General features: G+C 50.0%; 1 protein-coding gene across 5 annotated transcripts; it reads right to left on the reverse strand.

The window, feature by feature from the left end:
* Positions 1-7492: 7492 nt before the first annotated feature.
* Positions 7493-22819, reverse strand: LOC116967782. Of its 5 annotated transcripts, XM_033014388.1 has the most exons (6): positions 22651-22817; positions 22413-22485; positions 22308-22312; positions 18611-18848; positions 14870-15039; positions 7493-7742 (listed from the first exon to the last, which is right to left on the reverse strand). In XM_033014388.1, exons 1-6 carry the CDS (start codon positions 22738-22740, stop codon positions 7641-7643), a joined length of 678 nt encoding a protein of 225 aa, XP_032870279.1. In that variant the 5' UTR covers positions 22741-22817; the 3' UTR covers positions 7493-7640. The 5 variants fall into 5 exon arrangements, with proteins under 5 accessions (XP_032870279.1, XP_032870282.1, XP_032870281.1 ...); XM_033014391.1 differs by lacking the exon at positions 22308-22312 and having other exon boundaries at positions 18611-18845; positions 22405-22482; positions 22651-22819; XM_033014390.1 differs by lacking the exon at positions 22308-22312 and having other exon boundaries at positions 22405-22482; positions 22651-22819.
* Between the last annotated feature and the right edge of the window lie 679 nt (positions 22820-23498).

Genomic DNA, 23498 nt, shown 5'->3' on the forward strand with positions numbered 1-23498 from the left:
CCATCCCTGCCTTCTCTCCATACCCCCTTTAGCCACAAGGGCCACATCTAACTCCCTCTTAAATATAGCCAATGAACTGTGGCCTCAACTACCTTCTGTGGCAGAGAATTCCACAGATTCACCACTCTCTGTGTGAAAAATGTTTTCCTCATCTCGGTCCTAAAAGACTTCCCTCTTATCCTTAAACTGTGTGACCCCTTGTTCTGGACTTCCCCAACATCGGGAATAATCTTCCTGCATCTAGCCTGTCCAACCCCTTAAGGCCCTGACAGACACAGCTCCATTTGGTGGGTGGTAGAGCGGGCACCCAGAGATGACATGGTTGGCTGTGTGTTGTTCTGCTCCACATTCACAGGCTGGGCTCTGGTGGTGGAGGGAGCCCCCATCTCCACACGCTGGCATTGAAACGCCCAGCTCCAGTACCAAGTCTGTTGAGCTTCACCCCATGTTCCTCAGGGGAGGTCAAACCCTGGACGGCTTTTATCTGGTGAAGAGATGTAGCTATCCAGTCAAGGGGAAGACAATAGAGGAGACAATGGTCGGCACAGCGGTAGAGTTGCTGCCTCACAGCGCCAGTGACCCGGGTTCGATCCTGACTACAGGTGCTTGACTGAACGGAGTTTGTACGTTCTCCCCGTGGGTTTTCTGTGAGATCTTCGGTTTCCTCCAACACTCCAAAGACGTAGAGAATGCAGGTTAATTCACTTGGTGTAAACGTAGAATTGTCCCTAGTGTGTGTAGGGTAGTGTTATTGTGTGGGGATCGCTGGTCGGTGCGGACTCGGTGGGCCAAAGGGCCTGTTTCCCCGCTGTATCTCTAAAGCTAGACCTAAATTACACGATTGCAATCGAGCCATTTACAGTGTACAGATACATGGAAAGGGTGTGACGTTTAGTGCAAGGTAAAGCTAATAAAGTGAGATCAAAGGCAGTCCAAGGGGCACCAGATATAGAAAGTAGTTCGGGACCACTCACTGGTTGTGGTAGGATGGTTCAGTTGCCTGATAACAGCTGGGAACAAACAGTCCCTGAATCTGGAGGTGTGCGTTTTCACACTTCTGTACCTTTTGCCCCGTCTCAACAGACAATAGACAATAGGTGCAGGAGTAGGCCATTCGGCCTTTCAAGCCAGCACCGCCATTCACTGTGATCATGGCTGATCATCCACAATCAGTACCCCGTTCCTGCCTTCTCCCCATATCCCCTGACTCCACTATCTTTAAGAGCCCTATCTAGCTCTCTCTTGAAAGCATCCAGAGAACCGGCCTCCACCGCCCTCTGAGGCAGAGAATTCCACAGACTCACCACTTTCTGTGAGAAAAAGTGTTTCCTCGTCTCCTTTCTAAATGGCTTACCCCTTATTCTTAAACTGTGGCCCCTGGTTCTGGACTCCCCTAACATTGGGAACATCTGGACTCCCCCAACATCGGGAACATCGCGAACCGCAAACTGCTTCAAGAGGTGAGAGCGATGTCTTGTGAGCCCCAGCTGTGACTTTCCTTCCCCCCCTCTGTCACCAAGTCCCTCTGTACCAAGGCATCAGGTGACGTTCAGCTGCACAGCTCCATGTGGTCGAGGCTCTCTCCGTAACAACAATGAACAGTAACAAGTCACAAGATCACCGAGAATAATCGCAACCTATCTGAGCTCAACAACACAACGCCCACAGTCCCCACCTCATCTTCCTCAACCATTCAACAACTCACATCAGGCTTTTACAGTAGCTCATTCAACAAAACTCCGATATGACCATTTATAAACATAGAAAATTAGGTGCAGGAGTAGGCCATTCGGCCCTTCGAGCCAGCACCACCATTCAATAGACAATAGGTGCAGGAGTATGCCATTTGGCCCTTCGAGCCAGCACCGCCATTCAATGTGATCATTAGATTAGATAGCCTTTATTGTCATTCAGACCGAAGTCTGAACGAAATTGAAGCAGTCATACATACAATACAATACAATAAAAAACAACAATAAACACATATTAACATCCATGGCTGATCATCCCCAATCAGTACCCCATTCCTGCCTTCTCCCCATATCCCCTGACTCTGCTATTTTTAAAAGCCCTATCTAGCTCTCTCTTGAAAGCATCCAGAGAACCTGCCTCCACCGCCCTCTGAGGCAGAGAATTCCACAGTCTCTGTGAGAAAAAGTGGTTCCTCGTCTCCGTTCTAAATGGCTTACTCCTTATTCTTAAACTGTGTGGCCCCTGGCTCTGGACTCCCCCAACACCGGGAACATGTTACCTGCCTCTTGCGTGTCCAAGCTGATCATCCAAAATCTGTACCCCGTTCCTGCTTTCTCCCCATATCCCTTCATTCTATTAGCCCTAAGAGCTATATTTAACTCTTTCTTGAAAACATCCAGAGAATCGGCCTCCACTGCCTTCTGTGGCAGAGAATTCCTGGGTGAAAAAGTTTTTCCTCATCTCAGTCCTAACTGGCCTACCCCTTATTCTTAAACTGTGTGACCCCTGGTTCTGGACTAACCCCAGCATCAGGAACATTTATCAGAATATGAACCTGGTGGGAGAGAGAGAGACGTTAAGAAATACCTTATAGGGCATCACGGTGGCCCAGCGGTAGAGTTGCTGCCTCACAGTGCCAGAGACCCGGGTTCGATCCTGACTACAGCTGCTGTCTGTACAGAGTTTGTAACTTCTCCCCGTGACCTGCGTGGGTTTTCCCCAGGCGCTCTGGTTTCCTCCCACATGCCAAAGATGTTTAGGTTTGTGGGTGTATTGACTTCAGAAAAATTGTAAATTCTCGCTGGTGTGTAGTAGGATAATGCTAGTATACAGGGATCGCTGGTTGGCATGGACCCGATGGGCAGAATGGCCTGTTTCCACACTTTATCTCTAAACTAAACTAAACTAATTGCCCAGGCCACGGACTGAAATTCTTTCTCTAAATCTCTCTGCTTCTTCCATGTTAAGATGTGCTTTTAATTTTAATCTCTCCTCACATGTGATTTAATAATAATGGATGGGATTTATATAGCGCCTTTCTAATACTCAAGGCGCTTTACATCGCATTATTCATTCACTCCTCAGTCACACTCGGTGGTGGTAAGCTACTTCTGTAGCCACAGCTGCCCTGGGGCAGACTGACGGAAGCGTGGCTGCCAATCTGCGCCTACGGCCCCTCCGACCACCACGAATCACTCATACACATTCACACACAGGCAAAGGTGGGTGAAGTGTCTTGCCCAAGGACACAACAACAGTATGCACTCCAAGCGGGATTCGAGCCGGCTACCTTCCGGTTGCCAGCCGAACACTTAGCCCATTGTGCCATCTGTCGTCCCAATCTCGATTTGGTGTTGTGTTATCACCTTTGTCAACATCTTGCGATGTGGGACCTTCCACAATGCCTGGGAAGAGTGGATGTGGCGGGGATGTTTCCACCAGTGGGAGAGTCTAGGATCAGAGGTCACAGCCTCAGAATAAAAGGACGTACCTTTCGAAAGGAGATGATTATTGGGATTTAGGTGCTTAAGAAGGAACTGCAGATGCTGGAAAACCGAAGGTAGACAAAAGTGCTGGAGAAACTCAGCGGGTGCAGCAGCATCTATGGAGCGAAGGAAATAGGCAACGTTTCGGGCCAAAACCCTTCTTCAGACTGATGTGGGGTGGGGGAGGAAAGGAGAAAGGAAGAGGAGGTGCCCGAGGGCTGAGAAGGGGAGGAGACAGCAAGGACTACCGCAAATTGGAGGTCAATGTTTATGCCGCTAGGGTGCAGACCAAAGATATAGGATCTTTGGTAGAAACTGCCCAAGCGGAATATGAGGTGCTGCTCCTCCAATTTCCGGTGGTACTCACTCTGGCCAAAGACCCTATCGCTATAGGATCTTTGACTCTGGCCATGGAGGAGGCCCAGGACAGAATGGTCGGAAGATCTGTTTTGAGTTTTTTTACTTTCTTCCCTGAAATTGTCCCTAGTGTGTGCAGGCTAGTGATCGCTGGTCGGTGTGGACTGGATGGGCCGAAGTGCCTGTTTCTGTGCTATCTCTCCACAAGTCTAAAGTGTGCCTTAAAGAGATGTGAAAGGCTCTTTACAAATGCAATTCTTTCTTGTGGCAAGTTTTTATCAGGGTTGCATTTACATAGATACATAGAAAATAGGTGCAGGAGTAGGCCATTCGGCCCTTCGAGCCTGCACCGCCATTCAATATGATCATGGCTGATCATCCAACTCAGTATCCCGTACCTGCCTTCTCTCCATACCCCCCGATCCCTTTAGCCACATCTAACTCCCTCTTAAATATAGCCAATGAACTGGCCTCAACTACCCTCTGTGGCAGAGAGTTCCAGAGATTCACCACTCTCTGTGTGAAAAAGTTTCCTCTCATCTCGGTCGTAAAGGATTTCTCCCTTATCCTCAAGCTGTGACCCCTTGTCCTGGACTTCCCCAACATCGGGAACAATCTTCCTGCATCTAGCCTGTCCAACCCCATAAGAATTTTGTACGTTTCTATAAGATCCCCTCTCAATCTCCTAAATTATAGCGAGTATAAGCCAAGTCTATCCAGTCTTTCTTTATATGAAAGTCCTGACATCCCAGGAATCAGTCTGGTGAACCTTCTCTGCACTCCCTCTATGGCTATAATGTCCTTCCTCAGATTTGGAGACCAAAACTTTGTTGGCCTCAAGAAGGAACTGCAGATGCTGGAAAATCGAAGGTAGACAAAATTGCTGGAGAAACTCAGCGGGTGAGTCAGCATCTATGGAGCGAAGGGAATAGGCAACGTTTTGGGTCAAGACCTTGTTGGCTTCCCGTCGGCAGGCGTCACCCCCCCCCCCCCCCCCCCCCCCCCCAGAACACAACAGGCCGCTTTTCTTTGCGTGGACTTTTATTGGAAAATTATTTTACAAAAACGAATCTTCCAAAAACAACAATGTATTAAAAAAAAAAGGAAAATTCTAAAGAGTGTAGCTACAAATCAAAAGTCATTTATGTACAAAAACATCACTGTACAGAGTCCCAGAGATCACCCCCTCCCTCTTCGCCCTTCACTGTTGACTGCCTTCATTGAGGTGGGGGGGGGGGGGGTCAGATTGTTGTGGAGGCTTTGTGTTACCTGGGGAATGGGAGGTGGGATGTCAAGTGGGGATATGGGACAGAATGATTTGTAATCTAGTCATCTGATCTTTCACCTCCCATCTACTCCCGAGACCAAATTATTCTGCAATTATCAGTCTCGTAGCTTTTGCCTTAAAGGGAGCCTTCATCGAAGGGGGGGGGGGGGGGGGGAGGATAAAATGAAAGTGTTTTTCTCCCTTTAGTGGCTCAGTCACAGCTTGAATCACAGCTAGTGTTTGTGATGGGGGAGTTCAGAAAGATCGCAGGTTCAAATCCCGCACGGTCTCATCAGATCAGTAATGAGTAGGGGGACATTAACACTTTCAACCCCCCCCCCCCTCTAACTCTGGGGGAAAGGAGTGGGTCTAAATGCTGCCCCTGGATTGCATGGCTGCTGAGTGTACAAAACTAGATACTGCGTGGAAAGAGGCCCTTCGGCCCGTTGAGTCCACTCGCTCATCCCACTCTCCCATCCACTCCCTACACAATGGGGGAGATTTGCAGAGGTGCCAATTGACCGGCAACACCGCACGTCTTTGGGACGTGGGAGGAGTCTGGAGCGACCCGCGCGGTCACAGGGAGAACGTGCAAACTCCACACACACAGCGCCGTGAGATCAGGATCGAACCCGGGCCTCTGGCGCGGTGCGGCAGCAGCTCTACCCGCTGCGGTCTGGGCTTTCCAACGAGGGCGAATAAAGTGACCCCTGAAGCGGGGAGGTGGTGGTGGGGTGGTGGGGTGGGTGGTGTGGGGGGGCTGTGGGTGGTGGGGGTGGTGGGAGGGGGGTGTTGGTGGAGGTGGGGGGGATAGGAGGTGGGGGGGTGGTTGGGGGGAGGGGTAGGGTGGTGGGGGGGGGGGGGGAGGGGTTGGGGGGGGAGGGGATTTCAGTCACAGCTACAGACTCGCCCTTAAATTTATTTTCTCCAAATTTCTCCCAAAGCCTCATCAGTTCAGCTGAGGGCAGCAACGAAACGAGGACTCAAACCGAACAATCGCACAGAGAATAAATAGCAGTCTGTTTAAAACAGAATGAGCACAGAACACATGGCAGGTGACACTAAAAAAAATATTACACAGACATAGAACAGGAAGGAAAAGATTCCACCAGGTTTTGTCCCTGAGCTGGATTAGACTGGCCTGACTCATCAATGCTACATTTATCAAAACCTTTTGCATTAATTAAAAAGGCATTTGTCTTAACTGGGTTTCAAAATATCACGGGGCCACTTTTACACTGCAAGCAGTGGTGGGGGGAAGAAACTGAGAAGTGGGCACGCCTGGTGCAATGGACCCCATCAGTCGCTTGCGTCTGTTAAAGTGGTCCCCAGTGCTACAACCTTAGCTGCCCATCCCTTTACTAAACCTGCAAATGATTAGATAGATGCCTCGAGTGCAAGGGGAAGCACCGTGGAGTGGTCAACTCAACTGTTTTTTATCAGCACCTGTTCCAGTTTGTTGTCTGTCTGTCCAATCTGACTAAATGCATTTTTCGGGGGAGTTGGAAGGGGGAGACGAGAGAGTGAGAGAGGGCTACAGGGAGCTGAGAGGTAAGGAGGCTTTTTCCCCCAAAGCCTCCACCAAAGGAAGCCATTCTCGTTCAGTCGATGGGAACATATCCCGAGAGTGTTGGACTCCACCAGCTTGAGCGATCAAGTGTTTGGGAAGGAACTAGTTTGATGCTGGTTTACACCGAAGGCAGACACAAAAAATGCTTGGAGTAACTCAGCGGGACAGGCAGCGTCTCTGGAGAGAAGGAACGGCCGACGTTTCGGGTCAAGGCTGTTCCTGTCTCCCATGAGGAGAGAGGTCCCCGTGAGGAGACCCCACTTGATCGTCCTCGGGAGATATGGCTGTACCCGCGCCCCGACTGACAAGACCCCGGCCATCAGTGCAAAGATGTAAGTGCGAATCTCAGACACATTGATTCCCTGCTCCTCCCCCCTCCTCTCCCCCCTTGAAGGGTGGTACCCAGATTCAAAACCCAAACTCCACACACATTCAACAATGCATGGAGCATCCAGTGCCAAGAATACACCCCCAACCCCCCTCCAAGTCTCCCCAGCTACTCAAAGCCCCTCGTGAAGTCCCCTCAGTGTAAGGGCAGTGATGATATTGGACCCTGAGTTGTCCCCCACCCTCGGGACTCGTTACAAAGACAGACTGGTGTTGAAAGTCCCATCGGGGGAGGAATGGGGGGAGAGATCGCTACAGACTGGCTCAACCCCCCCAACCCCCCCATCCATCTCCCCCCCCCCCCCCCTCCCACAATCCCAGAACATGGAGGTCCACAGTTCCAACAGCCTCCAGATTCTGGGCACCCCGCTCCCCCCCCCCCCCCCCCCCCCCCCCCCCCCCCACACAAAATCATTCCACAGGTTCGGTCCCGAAACAGTGGGAATTTTTTTTCCCGCTCCCTTGTCACGTCCGTCCAGCGGAGCCAAGGTTTGTCGAGAAAGGAGACGTTCCCGAAATCCCGGGCTTGTCCCCAAATGTTCCTGGCGGGCGGCGGCGAACTCCACTCCTCGCCGCGCCCGCCCGCTCCTTCCGTGAAAGTTCACCACCATCGGGGCGCTCGGAAGATGGCCAGGGTGTGCGTGCAGAAGTTGAGAAACATCCAGTACAAGACGGGCCAATGTCGCTGGTCCCTCTCCATCACCTGCCGCCGAGAGAGAGAAAGAGAGAGAGAGAGTGAGAGAGGATCAGTTTAATTTATTGCTACATGCACCGAGGTACAGTGAAAAGCACTTGTGTAGGAAGGAACTGCGATGCTGGTTTCAACCGAAGATTGACACAAAAAGGTGGAGTAACTCAGCGGGACAGGCAGCATCTCTGTAGAGAAGGAATGGGTGACGTTTTGGGTCGAGACCCTTCTTCTGACTGGAGAAGGGTCTCGACCCGAAACATCACCCATTCCTTCTCTCCAGAGATGCTGCCTGTCCCGCTCCAGAATTCTGCGTCCATAGACAATAGACGCAGGAGTAGGTCATTCGGCCCTTCGAGCCAGCACCGCCATTCAATGTGATCATGGCTGATCATCCCCCATCAGTACCCCGTTCCTGCCTTCTCCCCATATCCCCTGACTCCGCTATCTTTAAGAGCCCTATCCAGCTCTCTCTTGAAAGCATCCAGAGAACCTGCCTCTGAGGCAGAGAATTCCACACACTAACAACTCTCTGTGAGAAAAAGTGTTTCCTCGTTTCCGTCCACTTTCGATTTAAACCAGCATCTGCAGTTCTTTCCTACACAGGTGGACCAAAAACGCTGGAGAAACTCAGCGGGTGAGGCAGCATCTATGGAGCGAAGGAATAGGTGACGTTTCGGGTCGAGACCCTTCTCCAGTCAGAAGAAGGGTCTCGACCCAAAACGTCACCCATTCCTTCTCTCCAGAGATGCTGCCTGTCCCGCTGAGTTACTCCACCCTTCTTCAGACACAGGGGCAATTGACACACACACACCAAGCCAATTAACCTACAAACCTGTACGTCTTTGGAGTGTGGGAGGAAACCGAAGATCTCGGAGAAAACCCACACGGTCGCAGGGAAAAACGTACAGACTCCGTAAAGACAGCGGCAGGAGTCGGGATCGAACCCCAGCCTCCGACGTTTCAAGTGCTGTAAGGCAGCAACTCTACCGCTGCACCACCCTTGCTGCCCTCGTGTTCGGTGTAAGTAGTCAGTTTCCAATCCTTAAGCAACTATGACATCTTCCCAAACTCAAACGTTGTGTCTTAATGTCAGCATGAGCTGGTCGTGGCGACAGTAACGATGCAATTACTGGTTCTGGCCACTAGGTGGTGTTCCGGGAGCAGATTTTCCAAACTAAAAACCTGCAGATGCTGTAAGTCTGAAATAAAATCAGACGAAGTGGGAGGAGGTGGGGAGAGGAGGGGGGGGGGGGGGGTCCACAAAGAGGTGAGGGCAGATTTCCCTCCCATCAGTAAGCTGGAGCAGTTTTCAGTCTGCCCACAGATGCTGCCAGACCCCCCAAAGAGTTCCTCCAGCACTTTACATTTTGCTCAACATTCCAGCATCTGCAGTTCCTTAGGACGTAGCACATTAACAGGTCATTTGGCCCACAATGTCCGTGTAGAATATGATGCCAATACCAACTCTTACCTGCATGTGTAGGAAGGAACTGCAGATGCTGGATTGTCAGATTCATAGAAACATAGAAAATGGGTGCAGGAGTAGGCCATTCGGCCCTTCGGCCCTTCGAGCCTGCACCTCCATGCTGGATTAAACCGAAGAAAGACACAAAATGCCGGAGTAACTCAGCGGGACAGGCAGCATCTCTGGAGAGAAGGAATGGGTGACGTTTCGGGTCAAGACCCTTCTTCAGTCTGAAGTAGTAAAACCGAAAGTTCAGTCTGAAGAAGGGTCTCGACCTAAAACATCACCCATCCCTTCTCTCCAGAGATGCTGCCTGTCCCTCTGAGTTACTCCAGCATTTTGTGTCTACCTTCACTTTAAACCAGCATCTGCAGTTCCTTCCTCGACTTTAGCTTGCTTAGACCCATGGGTCAAGTCGTCAAGTCCAGCTTATTCGTCACCCTGGGGTGAAACCTGTTCCATGCATGTAACTGTTTAAGAAGGAACTGCAGATGCTGGAAAATCGAAGGTACACAAAAATGCTGGAGAAACTCAGCGGGTGCAGCAGCATCTATGGAGCGAAGGAAATAGGCAACGTTTCGGGCCGAAACCCTTCCGGGTTTCGACCCGAAACGTTGCCTATTTCCTTCCTGAAGGGTTTCGGGCCGAAACGTTGCCTATTTCCTTCGCTCCATAGATGCTGCTGCACCCGCTGAATTTCTCCAGCATTTTTGTGTACCATGCATGTAACTGTCTAAGTGACCCCCCCCCCCCCCCATCAAAGGGGATGGGTTGCCCCTGCTCCTTGACCCCCTCCTGTCTTGACGTCCCCCCCCATCCCCCTCACCCACACCATTTCCCCACCCGCTGTGTCTCGTTAGCTGTGGACTGTGTCTTTAAGGGCGTTTAGACTCAGCAGGCGTGGGCGCTGCCAAAACCGCAAGCAGCATGCCGGCAGTGGCGATCGGTTTGTTTATGAACAGAGGCTCGGGCTGGATTGGGTCCCGACACAGAGGCAGACAAGTGGAGGGAGAGGGAATGAGAGAGGGAGGGAGGGAGAGTGATCACGAGACAGGCAAGCAGCTGCCCTCTGAGTCAGATGCTAAAAATAACACAGCATATATACGGGCTAGGCACACACACACACACACACAGACAGCATTAGTCTAGAGCGCGGCTCACGAAACAGCCTCACACAGCAGAGGCAATGCGGGATAGAGTACAGTCTCAGTTTAGTTTATTGTCACGTGTACCGAGGTACAGTGAAAAGCTTTTGTTGCGTGCTAGCCAGTCAGAGGAAAGTCTATACATGATTACGATCGAGCCGTTCGCAGTGTACAGATACAGGATAAAGGGAATAACGTTTAGTGCAAGGTAAAGCCCAATCAAAGATAGTAGATCGTGGCTGGTTCAACACTACCCCAGGGGTGGGGACAGATCAAACACCGCGCTCAACAACTACAAATTGCATTGACCTAGCGCCCTGAACAACACCATATCCCACGTTTGTGGCTCTATTCGTGTTTCTAGGTTCTGGGAGCAGAATGAGGCCATTCGGCCCATCAAGTCTACTCCGCCATTCAATCATCTATCTTCGCCTCTCAACCCCATTCTCCTGCCTTCTCCCCAAAACCCCTGACACCCGTACTAATCAGGAATGATCATGAACCCGTACTAATCAGCCATGATCATATTGAATGGAGGTGCAGGCTCGAAGGGCCGAATGGCCTACTCCTGCACCCATTTTCTATGTTTCTATGAATCTGACAATCTCCGCCTTAAAAATACCCAATGGTGGCCTCCACAGCCGTCTGTGGCAATGAATTCCACAGATTCACCACCCTCTGACTAAAGAAATTCCTCCTCATCATCTCCTTTTGTAAAGGTACATCCTCTTATTCTGAGGCTGGTGGCCTCTGGTCCTAGACTCTCCCGCTAGTGGAAACAACCTCTCCACATCCACTCTGTCCAGGCCTTGTAGAAGGTCCCACATTGCAAGTCCCACATTCTTCAGTCTGAAGAAGGGTTTCGGCCCGAAACGTTGCCTATTTCCTTCGCTCCATAGATGCTGCTGCACCCGCTGAGTTTCTCCAGCACTTTTGTCCACCCACATTGCAAGATGTAGCATCAGGGGTGATGACAAGCCACTTAAAAGGAGAGATTACAGTTTGGTTCACAGTTTAGTTTAGAGATACAGTGCAGAAACAGGCCCTTCGGCCCACCGATTCTGCTCCGACCAGCGATAACCGTATACTAGCACTTTCCTACACCCTAGGGACAATTTACCGAAACCAGCTAACCTATAAACCTGCACATCTCAGGAATGTGAAGGAAACCCAAGCACCCGGAGAAAATCCACGCGGTCCACACAGGGAGAACATGCAAACTCTGCACAGACAGCACCCGTAGTCAGGACCGAATCCGGGTCTCTGTACCCAGGTCCAGACTCTTACCGCTGCACCACTGTGCCGCCCTCAGTACACGTGACCGTAATAAACTAAGTTAAAGAGATCAGAGTTGGTCTAGGTGTCGTGTCTGGCATCGACAATGTGGGCCGAAGGGCCTGTTCCTATGCTGTACCGCTCTATGCTCTTGGGACCAAATCTCCACCCTTCAACAGAGCAGGAACAATACAGTGGCGCAGCGGTAGAGTTGCTGCCTCACTGCGCCAGAGACCCGGGTTCGATCCTGACTATGGGCGGAGTTTGTACGTTCTCCCCATGACCTGCGTGGGTTTTCTCTGAGATCTTCGGTTTCCTCCCACACTCCAAAGACGTACGGGTTTGTAGGTCAATTGGCTTGGTCAATGTAAGCTGTCCCTAGTGTGTGTAGGATAGTGTTAGTGTGCTGGTCGGTGTGGACTCGGTGGGCCGAAGGGCCTGTTTCCGCGCTGTATCTTTTAACTAAACAGTTAAACGTAATCATGTTGACTGAGACGTAGATGTCCGTAGCTTTTATCCTCTCACAAGCCGCGCTATCTAGCTAGGCCAGAGGTAAAGTCGTTGGTTATCTATGACTTGGAGCCCCAGAACAGGAAACTAGGAAGGCGATAAATAAGATAGGAAGGCCTCCAGTCTGTGCAAGCAAGTTTGACAGTGAAGCCTGACACGGCATGTGCTCACAAACTGAGAGGGAAAATATTGATCCAGAGAAGTCTCTCTTGTACAATCAATTCTGCTTTCACAAACCGTGTCGTGGCGAGATCGCAGGGGCCCGGTCTAAATGCGGGGACGTGGTTTAACGTGCGTGAACCCCTTCGTTACATCAACACTCCAAGGACAATATGCCACTGGACACAAGGTTCCACTTCACACAAAGGGCAGTGGGTGTAGGGAACGAGCTGCCAGAGGAGGTCGTTGAGTATGGGGCGGGCTATCCCAACATTTACGAAACATTTAGGACAGGTTTGGGGGGGATATGGGCAGGTGGGACTAGTTGGCAGGTGTGGGCAAGTTGAATCGAAGGGCCTGTTTCCATGCTGTATCAGTCTATGACAAGATTAGTTTAGTTTAGAGATACAGCGTGGGAACAGGCCCTTCGGCCCACTGAGTCCGTGCCGATTATTGATCACCCGTACACTAGTTCTGTCCCACGCACTAGGGACAATTTACCTACAAACCCACACATCTTTGGAGCGTGGGAGGAAACCAGAGCACCCAGAGAAAAATCATGAGGAGAACGTACAAACTCCGTACAGACAGCACCTGTAGTCAGGATCGAACCCGGGTCTCTGGCGCTGTGAGGCAGCAACTCTACCGCTGCACCACCGAGCTGGCTCAATTGTACATGTGCTCAAGGGGAGGAGAAACAGGCCCTTCGACCCAATCCGCACGTGCTAACCATGTCCATCCAGAGATGCTGCCTGCACTGCTGCTTTACTCCAGCAATTTGTGCCTATCCGTGGGACAGATTCCCGTTTGACCGAGGAAGCTTTTGGAATATTTCCCAGGTACCACCCTCCCAGTTGACTTGCGGGCTGGGACTCCTTGAGGTCAGGCAGTTACATGTGGTTCTGGCGGGCTGTGTCGGAGCTGTTGTGGAGACCGAGACACTTGTGGGAGCGAGAACACACAGTACTGACTTAGCCAGGCCTCTGTGTTAGTTTATAAATGTTAAGAAAACATCGCAACCCAACTATTTTCTTCGATCTGAAACCAAAGCTTAAAATAGTCCCAACTTGTTTTTTTTGTTGTTGTATTTTTTTGTTGAACAGAAACGCAGAGATTAGTCTCTGTTTAGGGTAAGGATGGATGGATCTGTTTATGTCTCGTTCATGGTCACTCATCACTAGGCAGGTGGCCAGCATACATGGCCTGTGGCCAGGGTTTGCTTGGACTTTACCTGAAATGCCCTCAGTGTCTTGAGCAATGCCGGACTATCTAGAATTATTAACACAACACAACATCAAGAGCTTTGTTGAGATGCATCCACACTCAACCTTCATCCATCATCTTTAGAAGATGTTTAAGAAGGAGTTTAGAAGGATGAGAGGGGCTCATCGAAACATATAAGATTGTTAAGGGCCTGTACATGCTAGAGGCAGGAAACATGTTCCCGATGTTGGGGGAGTCCAAAACCAGGGGCCACAGTTGAAGAATAAGGAGTAAACTATTTAGAACGGAGACGTGGTGAGTCTGTGGAATTCTCTGCCTCAGAGGGTGGTGGAGGCCGGTTCTCTGGATGCTTTCAAGATAGAGTTAGATAGGGCTCTTAAAGGTAGCGGAGTCAGGGGATATGGGGGAAAGGCAGGAACGGGGTACTGATTGGGGATGATCAGCCATGATCACATTGAATGGCGGTGCTGGCTCGAAGGGCCAAATGGCCTCTACTCCTGCACCTATTGTCTATTGCCTATATCATCTCCTCCAGACCTACAACTTTAGGACCAGATGCAGAAATAAAGAACTGCAAGATGCTGGTTTGTACCAAAGATAGACACAAAGTCAATGGGTAGGGCAGCAATTCTGGAGAAAAACGACGGGTGATAGCTTGGGTCAGGACCCTTCTTCCCAACCCCGCAACGTCACCCATCCTCTTTCTCCAGAGATGCTGCCTGACCCGCTGCGTTACTCCAGCACTTTGTGTCTATCTTACTTAAGGACTAATGACTTAAGGTTACTCACCCTAGAGTGGTGCCCCCTGAACTAGCAACCCAGGAATAATTCTAAAGGATGAGTAAGGCTACAAGCCTGAAGAAGGGCCCCGACTCGAAAACGTCACCTATCCATGTTCTCCAGTGATGACTATCTCATCTATTCGTTACACTCTAGGGACAGTTTACAGCAGCCAAAATAACCTACAAACCCACACGTGTGGGAGGAAATCTCAGTGGATATTTTTAAGGCAGAGATAGACAGATTCTTGATTAGTACAGATGTCAGATGTTATGGGGAGAAGGCAGGAGAATGGGGTTAGGAGGGAGATAGATCAGCCATAGTTGAATGGCAGAATAGACTTGATGGGCCGAATGGCCTAATTCTACTCCTATCACTTATGACCTCATGAAACCGGAGCCCCCGGAGGAAACCCACGTGGTCCACAGGGAGGACGTGCAAATCCCGCAAACAGACAGCACCCGAGGTCAGATGTGAACCCGGGTCTGTAACGGTGTGTGTGTGGCAGCGGCTCTACCCGCTGTGCCAATGTGTGCCGCCCCAGTCTGAAGGGAGACTTCTGGAGATGGTGGTAGACTCACCCGTTCCATGCGGGAGGTGTGTAGCTGGTCGCCCATGAGGCGCAGTTGGATGCCGACCTGTCGGATGAGGGCATCGTCGTTGCCCGTCTCGATGTGGAAGCTGTTTCCCTGAAGAGAGGCAGCGGTCATGTCAATGTCCGACATGGCCGACTGAATCCTCTGTGACTCGCCTGAGAGTAACACAAAACACAACACAACATCAGAGGGGCAGCAACAAAGGCCCTTCAACAACACAAACCCTCCCAAACATATGCTGAGCGTTTAACGGCACTGGGCCTGATCTCGCTGCAGTTTAGAACGATGAAGGGGACCTCGTCGAAACGTACCGAATAGTGAAAGGTTCTTCTTGCTCTTCTTGGTCCTCCAAAATATTCCAAATGGAATTTAAACTGGAGGTGGTGAAGGGAGGGCTTAAACCAGAAAGGGTTATTGGGAAGAAAGAGCTACTTTAAATTTAGTTGCATCTGGTTGGGTAACTATAGTTGGGTGGAGATTATTCCATGCTTTAATTGTGCGGGGGAAGAACGAATTGCTGTACACATCTGTCTTTGTAGCTGGGATCACAAATTGGATCGAATGCCCTCGTCTGCTCCTAATTGGTTTGGGTTTGGTGTAGGTCTTGTAATCTATGTCGTCGAGCTGACCATTTAACATTTTGTAAAAACAGGTCAAACGGTGAGCTTCACGTCTGCCTTGGAGAGGGTTCCACCCCAGAGAATTCAGAAGTTTGGTATGGATTGAGAGGGTGAGAGGGGGAAATAGAGGGGGGGATGAGTCAAGGTTAGGTTGGAGCTGGGAGATCCAGGGTGTCACCTCACCGAGCCTGAACCCAGGAGATAGTCACAAAATGCTGGAGTAACTCAGCGGGACAGGCAGCATCTCAGGAGAGGAGGAATGGGTGACATTTCGGGTCGAGTCCCTTCTTCAGACTGAGAGTCAGGGGGGAGGGAGATATAGAGATAAGGAGGTTTAAGGTGTGAAAACAAGACATGAAAGAGGACATCACCCATTCCTTCTCTCCAGAGATGCTGCCTGTCCCGCTGAGTTACTCCAGCATTTTGTGTCTATCTTCAGTCTGAACCAGCATCTGCAGTTCCTTCCTCCACCAAAACCATGAGTGGTAGCTGGTCGAGTGGAATTCTTTGTGGAGGCCAAGTCAATGGATATTTTTAAGGCAGAGATAGATAGATTTTTGATTAATAGGTGTGTCAGAGGTTATGGGGAGAAGGCAGGCGAAGGTGGTTAGGAGGAAGCGATACTGTAGATCAGCCATGATTGAATGGGGGAGTAACTTTTTGATGGGCCGAATGGCCTAATTCTATTCCTATCTCATGACCTTATGACCAAGTGAGTATAAGGTTCTGTTTACCCACTCGTTTCATAATGCAATGCTGTTCAGCAGCAAACTTCCCCCTCCAAATGTGGGAGTTGTTCCTTCATATCCTGTTGACAAATGCCAACATGTGGTGTCAGAGAAGCAGTATCCTGTGGTGCTGCTCCCAGGCGCTTGTGGCCAGGTGGGGGCGCTCTCTTACACCAGCCCCGCTACAAGCCAACCTGCCCCCACACAAATACATCGTCGTCTCCCCAGTGTGTGTAGGGAAGTGTATATGTGCAGGGGTTGCTGGTCGGCACGGACCCTGTGGGCCGAAGGGCCTTTTTCCGCACTGTATCTCTAAACTAAACTGCGCCCCTGGTCTGAAGAAGGGTTTCGGCCCGAAACGTTGCCTATTTCCTTCGCTCCGTAGATGTTGCCGCACCCGGCTGAGTTTCTCCAGCACTTTCGTCTACCTTAAACTAAGTTGGAGTGTAGTTTCAAGAAACAGTTGTTTAAGAAAGAACTGCAGATGATGGAAAAATCGAAGATAGACAAAAATGCTGGAGAAACTCAGTGGTTGAGGCAGCATCTATGGAGAGAAGGAATAGGTGACGTTTCGGGTCGAGACCCTTCTTCAGACATGTCCCAACATGTCCCAGCTACACTAGTCCCACCTGCCTGCTTTTGGTCCATATCCCACCAAACCTGTCCTATCCATGTACCTGTCTAACTGTTTCTTAAACAATGGGATAATCCCAGCCTCAACTACCTCCCTGGCAGCTCATTTCATACACCCACAACCCTTTGTGTGAAAAAGTTACCTGATAGATTCCTATTAAACCTTTTCCTATTCACCTTAAACCCATGTCCTCTGGTCCTCGATTCCCCTACTTTTTTTAGTTTAGAAATACAGCACGGAAACAGGCCCTTCGGCCCATCGGGTCCGTGCCGACCAGCGATCCCCGCACATTAACACTATCCTACACCCACTAGGGACAATTTTTTTACATTTACCAATCCAATTAACCTATAGGTGCTGGAAAATCGAAGGTAGACAAAAATGCTGGAGAAACTCAGCGGGTGCTGCACCCGCTGAGTTTCTCCAGCAATTTTGTCTACCTTCGATTTTCCAGCATCTGCAGTTCCTTCCTGAACCAATTAACCTACAAATGTGTGCGTCTTTGGAGTGTGGGAGGAAAGCAGAGATCTCGGAGAAAACCCACGCACAGACCACGGGGAGAACGTACAAACTCCGTACTCTGGGCAAGAGACTCTGCATCTCCCCGATCTATTCCTCTCATGATTTTTATACACTTCTGTAAGATCACCCCTCATCCTCCTTGACGTGGATACAACCCTTCAAACTCAAGTACGCCAGATAGGGCAGGGCTGCACCTTAGCACAGTGGTAGAGTTGCTGCCTCACAACGCCAGAGACCTGGGTTCGATCCTGACTACGGGTGCTGTCTGAATTTAGCTTTCACCTTCTCTCGGTGACCGGGTGGGTTTTCTCCGGGTGCTCCGGTTTCCTCCCACACTCACACAAAGACGTGCGGGTTTGCAGGTTAATTGGCCCTCTGCAAATTGTCCCTGGTGTGTAGGGAGTGGGATAATATAGAACGAGTGTGAAGGGGTGATCGATAGTCAGTGTGGACTCGGCTGGCCAAAGAGACCTGCTATATCTCTAAAATTAAGCTCAAAACTAAACTAAGTGAAGGATAACCGCATGTCCTTGGACCTCCTCTGAAGGTGCTCAGCTGATGACCTAGTGGCATCTTAAAACACCACGGGCTAGTTGACATAGATACAACCCTTCAACACTGCAGGTGGGTCACAGGGGAAGACACAGAGTGCAGGATATAGTTCTCAGCTTTGATAGAGATGGATGGTGTTTCGGGTCCCGACCCGAAAAGCCACCCATCATTTTCCCCCAGAGACGCTGCCTGACCCGCTGAGTTACTCCAGCACTTTGTGTCCATCTTCGGTATATACCAGCACCTGCAGTTCGTTTGGAGTCATAGAGTCATATAGTGTGGAAACAGGCCCTTCAGCCCAACTTGTCCCATACTGACCAACGTGTCCCACTTGCACTAGTCCCATTTGGCCATTACCCTCTAAAGCTGTCCTATCCATGTACACCTTGTTCTTAGTGTCGTAGTGAATGAGTCCAATGTCCGCAAAGGGGGTAGAGGTGAATTGGACAGTATCCTAGGTGTGGAAGAAAGCCTGATAACAAGGGATGGGGGGGGAAGAAGCTTTTTTGTGTTTTATTGATCAAATTTCTGGAAGTTGAAGTTGATGCTAGAGGCCGAGACGCTGATCCCTCCCCCTTGTCATGGCAGAGCAGCAGTGCAGAGATTGAGGGGGAATGACACTGGTCCTAGGGTGGCACTTGAATCCCACGCTGGTGATCTGCGGACTTACCAGGCAGTGAACTGTTGGCCGTGGCGTTCATGCCGCACGTCAGATGCCCCCTGAAGCTCGGAGCTGTCGGCGAGTGGTCTCTGTAGTCTCCCTGGCACCTGGGCAGGTGGGCATGGGGCAGATATTGCCCGCGACCACTGGTACTGCAGTTGGCGAGGCTGGAACCGATGCGTTCCTGAGCGCGCGGATCAGACGGTGTTCCCTCGTCGAATGGTTTGGCCATGCTGTTCCACACCTGCTGGCAATCAAACAGCCCCTCGTTAATATCAAAGCTTTCCACTGTACCTCGGTACACGTGACAATAAACTATCAACTAAACTAAAATGCCGGCTCCATCACACAGAGAGAAACCTGCATTTCTATAGCACCTGACACATCCTTAAGGATTAAACCCGGGTCTCTGGCACTCAAACGGATTCTGGCACCAGGAAGACTCTCCATCCACCATCGACTCCATCTACACTTCACGCTGCCTCGGAAAAGCAGCCCACGTTATGAAAGAGCTTTTGGTCCAGAGTGGATGTGGAGAGGATGTTTCCACTAGTGTGAGAGTCTAATACCAGGGACCATTGCCTCAGAATAAAAGAATGTGCCGTTAGAAAGGAGAAGCAGAGGAATTTCTTTTGTCAGAGGGTGGTGAATCTGTTGAAGGTCAGTGGGTATTTTTAAGACGGAGTTTGATGGATTCTTGATTAGTACGGGTGTCAGGGGTTATGGGGAGAAGTCAGGAGAATGGGGTTGAGGGGGAAAGATAGATCATCCTCGATTGAATGGCGGAGTAGGCTCGATGGGCCGAATGGCCTAATTCTGCTCCTGTGACTTATGAACTTTAGAAGCAGCAGCTCCACCTGCTGCACCGCTATTTAAAGCCCTCGTAAATGTGCCACAGCTAAAACCTTCTGAAAGGTCGCAAATCGTATCTGTTTACACTACCACCCCTGGCAGCATGTCCCAGGCACCCACCACCCTCTGTGTGGAAAAAAGACAGGGGATAAAAGGGAACTGGGGGGATCTCAGGGACGGGAGATGGGCGTTCGGAGGAGGGGGAAGGAGCAGGGTGGCTGGGGAAATGTGTGGGACCACGGTGGGCAATTGGGGAGGGTGGGTAATTACTTGAAATTGGAGATTTGCATCTCCATATCCTTTCTTAAGAATAAGGAGTAAGCCATTTAAAACGGAGATGAGGAAACACTTTTTCTCACAGAGAGTGGTGAGTCTGTGGAATTCTCTGCCTCAGAGGGCGGTGGAGGCAGGTTCTCTTGATACTTTCAAGAGAGAGCGAGATAGGGCTCTTAAAAATAGCGGAGTCAGAGGATATGGGGAGAAGGCAGGAACGGGGTACTGATTGGGGATGATCAGCCATGATCACATTGAATGGCGATGCTGGCTCGAAGGGCCAAATGGCCTACTCCTGCACCTATTGTCTATTGTCGATTAAATACAGGGACCAAAACTGGACATGGTATTCCACATCTAGTCTCATCGACGCATTGAAAAGTTGACTTAACTACCCATTCCTTCTCTCCAGAGATGCTGCCTGACCATGTTGAGTCATTCTCTGGAGAGAAGAAACAGGTGACGTTTCGGGTCGACACCCTTCTTCAGACTGAGAGTGAGGGGAGAGGGGAACGGGAGATGTATGATGTCTTCAGTAGCACAGAGGGAGCGCCATGAGAGAGAGAGAGAGAGAGAGAGAGAGAGAGAGAGAGTGTGTTATGTATCAGGCTGGAAGTTACACACTGCAGTTGAGCAGGCTGGGACTCCAATCCCTGGAGCGCAGGAGGATGAGGGTTGATCTTATAGAGGTGTACAAAATCATGAGAGGAATAGATCGGGTAGACGCACAGATTCTCGTGCCCAGAGTAGGTGAATCGAGGACCAGAGGACATAGGTTCAATGTGAAGGGAAAAAGATTTAATAGGAATCTGAGGGGTAACTTTTTCACACAAAGGGTGGTGGGTGTATGGAAGAAGCTGCCAGAGGAGGTAGTTGAGGCTGGGACTATCCCAACGTTTAAGGTACATGGATAGGACGGGTTTGGAGGGATATGGACCAAACGCGGGTAGGTGGGACTAGTGTAGCTGGTAGATAATATTGCTGGAGAAACTCCAGCATCTATGGAGCGAAGGAAATAGGCAACGTTTCGTCCCGAAACGTTGCCTATTTCCTTCGCTCCATAGATGCTGCCGCACCCGCTGAGTTTCTCCAGCAATTTTGTCCACCTTCGATTCTCATTATTGCAGATTCTCCAGCATCTGCAGTTCCTTCTTGCACACTAATGCAGCTGGGACATGATGGGCCGGTGTGGGCAAGTTGGGCCGAAGGGCCTGTTTCCCGGCTGGATCGCTGCAGTCCCTTTCCTCTCCACACAGCGCCGCTAAGATCACCCCTGGCCCCTTGGATTGTTTGCAAACAAACACCCACATGCTCTGCAGTCAGCGTGAGGAACATTCAGAGCGAAGCCGCCTTCAAACATGGGAGGAACACACAGTATATTCAACCTAAAATGCCAAGACGTCAACGCCGCCGATGTGTTTCCATTCCATTATATTTCTCGGGTTACATTGAGTGGAAAAGTATCTAGGAGCCCATCACGTTTTGTTACATTGTAACGGGGGCTAGCTACACAGAACGAAACTGCATCCTTGCCTTCAGTGTAAACCGTCGCAAGATTAATCTAAGTCCCTTCATCGGGTGACGGAATGGAATTTTTACTTCACGGTGACTTTTAAATGTGAAAGCATCGATTTGGAGCGCCTTTTCGAGTTTTTTGTTTTTTTCCAAACATGCGTGGTGGAAAACAGGTATAAAGATCACCGTGTGTAAATAATCACCCCCCTATCAATATAGAGGGGGCGGCACGGCGCCAGAGACGCGGGTTCGATCCTGACCTCGGCTGCACTGTGTGTGTGTGTGTGTGTGTGTGTGTGTGTGTGTGTGAGTGTGTGAGTGTGTGAGTGTGCGTGTATTTTTCACCTTCTCCCTGTGACCCATCTGTGTTTCCTCCCGCTCCCGCCCACATCCCAAAGACATGCGGATTTGTAAGTTAAATGCCTCCCTGTAAATTGCCCCCCAAGTGTGGATGAGAAACATAGAACTAGTGTGAACGGGTCAGCATGGACTCGGTGGGCCGAAGTGCCTGTTTCCGCGCTGCATCTCCAAACATGAAACAAGGTACTGGCTGGTGCTGGCTAGAAGGGCCGAATGGCCTCCTCCTGCACCTATTTTCTATGTACGAGTAAAAGCGAGACATTCTCCTTGTTTTTTTGAATTCTGTTCATTGGACAGGTTTAGCGGGATGTGGGCTGGTTGGCAGGCATGGGCAAGTTGGGCCGAAGGGCCTGTGTCCGAGTTGTGTGATTCTATGACTCTAGCGCCGAGCAGGTTGAAACAAACTAACCCGATGATTGCAAGGCGAACGTAGCAACATCGTCTCTCAGAGGCTACTGTAACAATTATCCTGGTCACATCTCGCGTCCGTCCCTGCCCCGTGTAACATGTTATTGTGATACCTCGAGCGAAATTCAATGATGTGATGCCCAAACGCTGCACCGGTCTCTGAAAGCGTTAGATCAAGAGCTAGCCGGCAGTAAAAACTCTCAGCATCCACAATCCCAAACACAATCTTTACTCTAACACTACATCAGACCGCACACTGTGATTTGAAAACATATTTAGTCAAAAGAATAAAAAATACGCTGTAAGCGAGTTGGACATTTCACGGTTAATAACAAGCCCGCGGTATAAAAACGCAACGGTTCACAATATTTTTTCCCCCATCTCTTGAAACTCACTTGTAATCGATCGATTTCACTCGTTAGGATTGCATCGTGTTTTTTGAAAATCGCACAAATCCTTGATCCTCTCGGCACCTTCTATGGGAGGGAGGGGAGGGGGGGAGGGAGGGAAACACATGCAGATTAATAAAATAAATCAGTTTTAAAAAAATTGAAATAAACATTAAAGCGCTCAGTGTCTCCCAGAGGTGTTGTTCGCTGCGATGATTATGGCAGAGAAATGCTCGCATTCAAAACACAGACCTTCTTGGTTTGGCGGCGCAGGTTCTGGGCTTGTTCGGGGTTGTTATTGTTTTGTAATTCTCTCCGGCGATGCTGATCAAACTGTGTCATTGACGGTCAGCCTTACACTGCTACTAAAGGCTCCCTCTCATCTCGGTGTCACTCTCCCGCCTGACGCAAACACAAGTCTGACAAGTCGAGGCTTGTTGCTATTTTAGTTTGTCCCCTTCTTAAAGGGGCCGCGTCCCAGCGACTCACGGCAGACAAGGCACAAAACGCTGGAGTAACTCAGCGGGACAGGTTAGCATTCTCTGGAGAGAAGGAATGGCTGACTGACACACACAAACACACACACACACGCACACAAACACACACACACACACACACACACACACACACACACACACAAACACACACACACACACACACACACACACACACACACACACACACACACACACACACAAAACACAAACACACACACACACACACACAAAAACACAAACACAAACACACACACACACACACACACACACACACACACCCACACCCACACCCACCCTCATTCGGACTCGACCCAAAACGTCACCCACTCCTTCTCTCCAGCGATGCTAACCTGTCCCGCTGAGTTACTCCAGCATTTTGTATCTTATCTTCGCATCTGCGGTTCCTTCCTACACATTCCCATTGTTTCACACCGGCCCAGTTCAACTACAACCCATGTTTAATAATAATAATAATAATAATAAATTTTATTTTCGGGCACCTTTCAAATCTCAAGGTCACCTTACAAAGATTAAACAGAAGAGAAGAAAAACATATAGTCGGAGAAAAATAAATAGTAAGGACATCATCAATACACAAATTAA

This window comes from Amblyraja radiata, chromosome 41, assembly GCF_010909765.2.
Source record: "Amblyraja radiata isolate CabotCenter1 chromosome 41, sAmbRad1.1.pri, whole genome shotgun sequence".
NCBI classification, from domain to species: domain Eukaryota; kingdom Metazoa; phylum Chordata; class Chondrichthyes; order Rajiformes; family Rajidae; genus Amblyraja; species Amblyraja radiata.